Source organism: Mytilus edulis, chromosome 10, assembly GCF_963676685.1.
Source record: "Mytilus edulis chromosome 10, xbMytEdul2.2, whole genome shotgun sequence".
In the NCBI taxonomy this organism is placed as follows: Eukaryota; Metazoa; Mollusca; class Bivalvia; order Mytilida; family Mytilidae; genus Mytilus; species Mytilus edulis.
This window is the reverse complement of record NC_092353.1, coordinates 80,897,070-80,904,390: the sequence shown is the minus strand read 5'-3', so window position 1 is coordinate 80,904,390 and position 7,321 is coordinate 80,897,070. Positions and strand designations below refer to the sequence as shown.

Genomic DNA, 7,321 nt, shown 5'->3' with positions numbered 1-7,321 from the left:
AGTATATCTTCAAAAATGGATAAACAGTTTAAAATTATACAAGGAAAAAACGGAAACTTCAACACATTATTAAGATGATACACAACCTCAGTACCTAGATTCTATACTTCAAGACCACCATGTCCTCTTTGTGAAGTTGATACGAAATATTTATCAACAAGGTCTTGGGATCTACCACTAAACTTTTTTTAGGAACAGAACGATACGTTCTAAGATATTACCTTGACTCATCAACTTTTCTGCTCAGACGCTGGTGACGTTGTATTACACCTTGAGTAGCAGCTGAAAGCTCTTAAATACCGAATAAGTTGGGAAATGTATATCATATGCAGGTGAAGTTGTTATATTGTCGCTAATATGAGGAACATTTATGATTTCAAAATTAAAATTGTCTCTCTTGTCATAGATTCTGGTATTGAGATGACCCCTTATGTTGCAAGGTATAAATCTAAAATTAAACAGAGGAAGCCGTATCTGTTGTTTCTTTAATTTCTAGTTCTGGAGGATATATTAATGGAAGCAAATCAGAAAAAATGGAATCTTAATGGAAAAAGCATCACCAATATATATGAATGTGAAATTTAATGATCGGGCTTCTTTGTTTTTCTTGTTTTTGACAAGCGTCTGAAGGGACTCCGATTCATATGAAAATAAGATCAGGTCGTCAAGAAATGGCGCACAGATAGTGCCTATACGAATACCGACAATTTGACGAAAAAGTCTGACTCTAAATTCAACAAAAATGTTGTCAATGAGAAACTCTAGCATGCTGATCACTTGTTCCTCTGTTTAGCATGTTTTCCCTTTTGTTCACAATTAACAAAAGAGGGACGAAAGATACCAAAAGGACAGTCAAACTCATAAATCTAAAACAAACTGACAACGCCATGGCTAAAAATGAAAAAGACAAACAGAAAAACAATAGTACACATGACACAACATAGAAAACTAAAGAATAAACAACAGGAACCCCACCAAAACTAGGGGTGATCTCAGGTGCTCCGGAAGGGTAAGCAGATCCTGCTCCACATGTGGCACCCGTCGTGTTGCTTATGTGATTACAAATCCGGTAAATAGTCTAATTCGGTAGGTCACATTCATGAAAGGGAAGGGGATTGTAGTTACGACGTAAGGAACATATCCGATATCTAAACATACGGTATGGTATCCCAAAGCAAAACATATAAAGCGTATGCTACTATTTTTATATTGAAAAGCATTGTGAATAAACTCATCATAGATACCAGGACTAAATTTTGTATATACGCCAGACGCGCGTTTCGTCTACAAAAGACTCATCAGTGACGCTCGAATCCAAAAAAGTTAAAAAGGCCAAATAAAGTACGAAGTTGAAGAGCATTAAGGACCAAAATTCATAAAAGTTATACCAAATACAGCTAAGATAATCTGTGAATTATTTCTTTTAGACTATTTTTCAATTTCACATGGGAACTGGTGGTATGCAGGATTGAAAAATCCAAAAGGCGAAATTTGAATTATCTAAAATTTCTTAAGAGTTTTGTTTAGAATCCAATATGGTTATAATACCACTACCCGAGTAAACAGTTTCACATTGTTTCTGTAGACCCTTTTTCATTGCGGCCAGAATTTTTTTCAATCAAAGGACAATTCATTTGTAGAACACAAATTATAATGTGTTACCTGGGATATTACATTAATATAAGATGTTTTGTGTGGCCTTATACTGTAATAAGAGGTTTAGATAATAAGGGTGTGGCCTATTTATAATTGTTACCAAATAATGTTATAATTGTGCAGTTTATAAATAACTGGAACAATCGTACATACTGATGGAAAGATCAGAACTTTCTTGTTGACTTGTGAGCTTTTCTCATCACTTGGCGTCCGTCGTCCGTCGTCCGTCGTCCATCGTCCGTCGTCCGTCGTCCATCGTCCGTCGTCGTTAACCTATACAAAAATCTTCTCCTCTGAAACTAAAATTTAACCAAACTTGGCCAAAATCATCATTGGGATATCTAGTTTTAAAAATGTGACCCCGCCAACCAACCAAGATGACCGCCATGGCTAAAAATAGAACATAGGGTTTAAATGCAGTTTTTGGCTAATAACTCAAAAAACAAAGCATTTAGAGTAAATCTGACAGGGTAAAATTGTTTATCAGGTCAAGATCTATCTGCCCTGAAATTTTCAGATGAATCAGCAACCTGTTGTGAGGTTGCTTACCCTGAATTGGTAATTCTAAGGAAATTTTGCTGTTTTTGGTTATATCTTGCATATTATTATAGATAGAAATAAACTGTGAACAGCAATAATGTTCAGCAAAGTAAGATTTATAAATAAAAATAAACATGATCAAAATGGTCAGTTGACCCCTTTAGGAGTTATTGCCCTTTATAGTCAATGTTTAACGATTTTTCGTAAATCTTAGTAATCTTTTAGAAAAATCTTCTCCTCTGAAACTACCGGGCCAAATTAAACCAAACTTGTCCACAATCATCATTGGGGTATCTAGTTTAACAAATGTGTCTAGTGACTCAGCCAACCAACCAAGATGGCTGCCATGGCTCAAAATAGAACATAGGGTAAAACGCAGTTTTTGGCTTATAACTCAAAAAACAAAGCATTGATTTAGAGCAAATCTGACAGGAGGAGAAATTGTTGATCAGGTCAACATTTGTCTGCCCTGAAATTTTTAGATGAATTGGATAACTGGTTGTTAGGTGCTGCCCCTGGATTGGTAATTTTAAGGAAATTTTGCCGTTTTTTGTTATTATCTGGAATATTATTATAGATAAGAGATTAAACTGTAAACAGCAATAATGTACAGCAAAGTATCACCTAAAAATAAGTCAACATGACCAAAATGGTCAATTGACCCCCTAAGGAGTTATTGCCCTTCATAGTAAATTTTTAACCATTTTCATAAAATTTGTAAATTTCACTAACATTTTCCACTGAAACTTCTGGGCCAAGTTCATTATAGATAGAGATAATTGTAAGCAGCAAGAATGTTTGTAAAGTAAGATCTACAAACACATCACCATCACCAAAACACAATTTTGTCATGAATCCACCTGTGTCCTTTGTTTAATATTCACATAGACCATGGTGAGCGACACAGGCTCTTTAGAGCCTCTCGTTCATATATCATTTACCAGTTCCAAATGCAATCAAAGTTATTATATCCCCACCCACCACCACCACAACCACCAAAAAAATACGTTCCTAAGAAGATATATTTATCGACGATTTTCGCAGAGAAATGAAAACCATCTTGCTTTCGAAGAGACTTTTTTGGCGTTTAGCTTATGAAGCAGAAACTTCGCCAAAAAGTATCTTGCAATGTTCTTTACAATTTAGTTTAAGGTTTATTGATGAAATCCTATCACTCAGTAAAACTCTTTTCAGGGAGTGCTTGTATATTTAATATATTCCAGTGAACTTAATATTTAGGATATTACCGAAACTATAATTTAGGTCTGCTGTACATTGCGATTTTTTTCTCGATATTGACTCTTTCTGGATCTTGAATGATCTAGGACGTGAAGCTTTCAACTTTCCAATTGCCAACTACCCATTTCTCAGTTTCATCTCATTGTATTTGCATATCTCAATGAATAAGTTACGCTTGTGAATGTTCATGTTAAACAAAATTCATTAAAAGCGGATTTGCTACTTACACAAAAACTGTGCCAACAGAAATATGAAGAAAACGACTGAAATCTACACTAAATATGTTTAACGGTCACCATCATGAATTAGTTAACTGATAAAATGTAGCTGTGTATCAACTCACTAGCGACATGTTTCGCGGTCTTACATCCTTATCTGTATCAGAATAGTCGTCTGATCTGTAAGTTTACCGTTTTCGATTGTTTTTTTTTTTTTTTTTTTTATTAAAAGCACATATTTGATATATGCATGAACACAATCTATCATTCTTATTTCATATCATGTAAAATTAAAATATGTGTTCATTTTACAAAAGGAGTAGGTCCGGTAAGGACCGATTTTGGCCTCAAATTTTAGGTTCATCTAACGAAAGATTTTGAACACTTAAGTGTCTATAACAATTGATTCGATTAATTTATGTGAAGGATGTCATCTGATTTAGTCATTAAAAACGCTCCGATTTAAGCTTAAATATGATAAATCTATTAAATATGCTAAAAAACGTCACTTTTCAGATGGTTTTTGTCAAAAATGAAAGTGGCCGCATCGGTCCGTGTTCATCCTCGACCTTTATATATGTTGTGTATTATCATAAAATACAACTTACATTTCAATATTATGAATGAACACGAATGCGGCCACTTTCATTTCAGACGGAAACCGTCTAAAATTTAACTAAAATGCTAAAATTATGAAGATTTCGGTAATTTAGCATGTCTTAAAGATGCTAGTACCCGATATATGTGCATTGTATTGTCACAAATAGCCCATATTCATGTAGCAGAAGCATTCTTCTTTCCAATAAATAGCTAAAAGATTACATTTTCACAATTTTGTAAAACTGCTATATTTTTGGGCCAAAAAATGGGTCTTACTGAACCTACTCCTTTATTAAAGTATTCGGAATCAATCATGCGATGAATTATCATGGTATGTCCCCTGACTATAAATATTTAAATCATGTGACTATCTTCCTTTTACGTAGATATGTTAGAGTTCATATGCTGTTTATTTTGATTGAGGTACGCATTTTGTTTCGTTTTGTTTTCTGTAAAATATACGTTCAATAATCATTAAACCAACAAAAAAATCACAGACAGACACACACACATATATATATATATATACACATGCACCAAAGTCTTGAATTTTTTATTTGTCTTATCAACTTTCGTTTTGTGTCTTTCACAACATTTTTATGTATGAACATGTTGAATGTATTACTATTTTTTTTGGGTTACCTTTCTCTCACCATATTTCTTTTTTGTTTATGTTAATAATAACTCTGCATTGGAAAACTGTAACCGATATTACCAAATTAATGATTCGGTATCATGGAATACATTTTTTATATCAAATCTGAGGAATAATTAAGTCATTGCAGAATTCGTCATCACGAACTAAATTCGTCACATTACGGATCCAATTCGTCAGTAGGAATTTGATTCGCTACTCTGTACGAATAAAATATCGTGATCACAAATTGTATAATTCGTTACAAAAAAAGCACAAATACTGAATTACACTGACGAATTGTATTTCAGATTAAATTCGTTATCACGATCGAATCTGCAGGAATTATTCATCACATATTTTTGTAAATTGGTTATCACAATATAAATGTTTTCACATATTTTTACGAAATCGTGATAATGAATTTATTCCAGTAACATAACATTTTATATATTACTTATAGTAATACATGTACTCGTAATTTTGTGCTATATTTGTTACAGGAACATGGCCAGTAATTGGAGCAATTGTGGTGTCTGTCTTTATCGTCAGGTTACCAAGCCATCAGTAGTATGGTATTCCGAATGTGATGAAGGACTATGTGGAGATTGTAACGAACATCACAGTATTGCCAAGGCATCAAGAAACCACGAAACCGTTTTCATCGCCGAATACAAGAAGTTACCGATAGAGATTCTCCAAATCGCCACGATCTGTAAAATACATAACGAGAAATACGAACTTTTCTGTAAAAAACATGATTGTCCGTGCTGTAAGAAATGTTTGAAATCTCACAACGATTGTAAAGGTTTAACCGACATCAATGAACTCATAAAAAACGTCAAAACTTCAAACGCATTTTATGAAATCGAACAAACTCTGCTCGAAGTCGCTGAGAATATTAAATTAATCAAATCTAATCGGGAAGATAATTTAACTTCATTAGAAAAACAGAAAAGAGAAATTGAAGAAGAAATAAAACAAACCAGAACAAAGATTATTCGTCATCTTGATGGTCTTCAGGATAATTTGATGAAAGAATTAAAAGCAGCCGAACAAAAAGAGAACAACAAAATTCAGAAATTGTTAACTGATCTTAAAACAAAGGAAAGAGATATAACAGAATTCAAAGAAAACATTGCTAATATTAAACAGAATGCATCCGAACTGCAAGCCTATCTGACAATAAAACATTTCGAAAAAGAAATTTCCAGAGACGAACAATTCATTCACTCGATTATCAAAAGTGACGCAACAAACCGAGCCAATATTTCATGCCAATTTACCAAGTCTCTAGCTCAAATCACAGCCAACATTGAGAAGTTCGGAGAAATTAATGTCAGTTCTGATCCATGTGATTTTTCCATTCAGAAACGGAAGCAAAAACAAGCCCAGATTATTGTAGCTCGTCCAACCAGACATATTGATAACCTGACTCTGACATTACAGAAACGTATCAATACAGAGTTGTCAAATGTCCATGGTTGTACACTGCTTCCTGATGAAAAGATGGTATTCTCTTGCTTTAGGCAAGGCAACATAGCAGTATTCAAATCTGACGGGTCAAAAGATTTTGTAATAAATGAGATCACACGGACGTTCGACGTGGTATATATCGCTGATGATTCCATTGCTGTAACATCTGGTGGTTTAGAACAGATAAATATAATCGACACAAAGAACAAGAAAATAAAGAAAACAATACAAGTTTATTCAGAAAATACTGGAGCAGCATACAACGATGGACATTTGATTTATTGTATCCAGAAGAAAGGAATACAGAGGATTAGTCTTAGTGATGAATCCATTACAAACGTCATCAGTACAAAACTCTCAGGATTAGCGTACGTTACAACATTCTGTGACAAACTGTTTTACACAGACCCTGCAAATCATAGTGTAACCTGTTGTGATAACCATAGTAACATACTGTGGACGTTCTGTAGTAAAAGTGTTTTGAAATGTCCACTCGGTATCTCTGTAGACAATGATGGAAACGTGTTTGTAGTGGGACGTAATACTAATAATGTGGTCGCCATCTCTCCTGATGGACAACACTATAGGCAACTGTTATCACATACCGATGAACTATATCACCCACAGGTTCTGCATTATGACACATCTACAAATAAATTGTTAGTTTCAAATGAAAAAGAAACCGCGTTTTTGTATGATGTCAATAAATAAACTCATCATAGATTCCAGGACTAAATTTTATATATACGCCAGACGCGCGTTTCGTCTACAAAAGACTCATCAGTGACGCTCGAATCCACAAAAGTTTTTAAAAAAAAAGGCCAAATAAAGTACGAAGTTGAAGAGCATTGAGATCCAAAATTCCTAAAAGTGTTGCCAAATACAGCTAAGGTAATCTATGCCTGAGGTAGAAAAGCCTAAATATTTCAAAAAATTTTAAATTTTGTAAACAGTTAAT

General features: G+C 33.8%; 1 protein-coding gene across 1 annotated transcript; it reads left to right on the top strand.

Moving 5' to 3' along the window:
• Window positions 1-4,616: 4,616 nt before the first annotated feature.
• Window positions 4,617-7,086, top strand: LOC139492554 (chromosome partition protein Smc-like). Its single transcript, XM_071280709.1, has 2 exons — window positions 4,617-4,676; window positions 5,391-7,086. Exon 2 carries the CDS (start codon window positions 5,395-5,397, stop codon window positions 7,072-7,074), a length of 1,680 nt encoding a protein of 559 aa, XP_071136810.1. The 5' UTR covers window positions 4,617-4,676; window positions 5,391-5,394; the 3' UTR covers window positions 7,075-7,086.
• The last annotated feature ends 235 nt before the right edge of the window (window positions 7,087-7,321 follow it).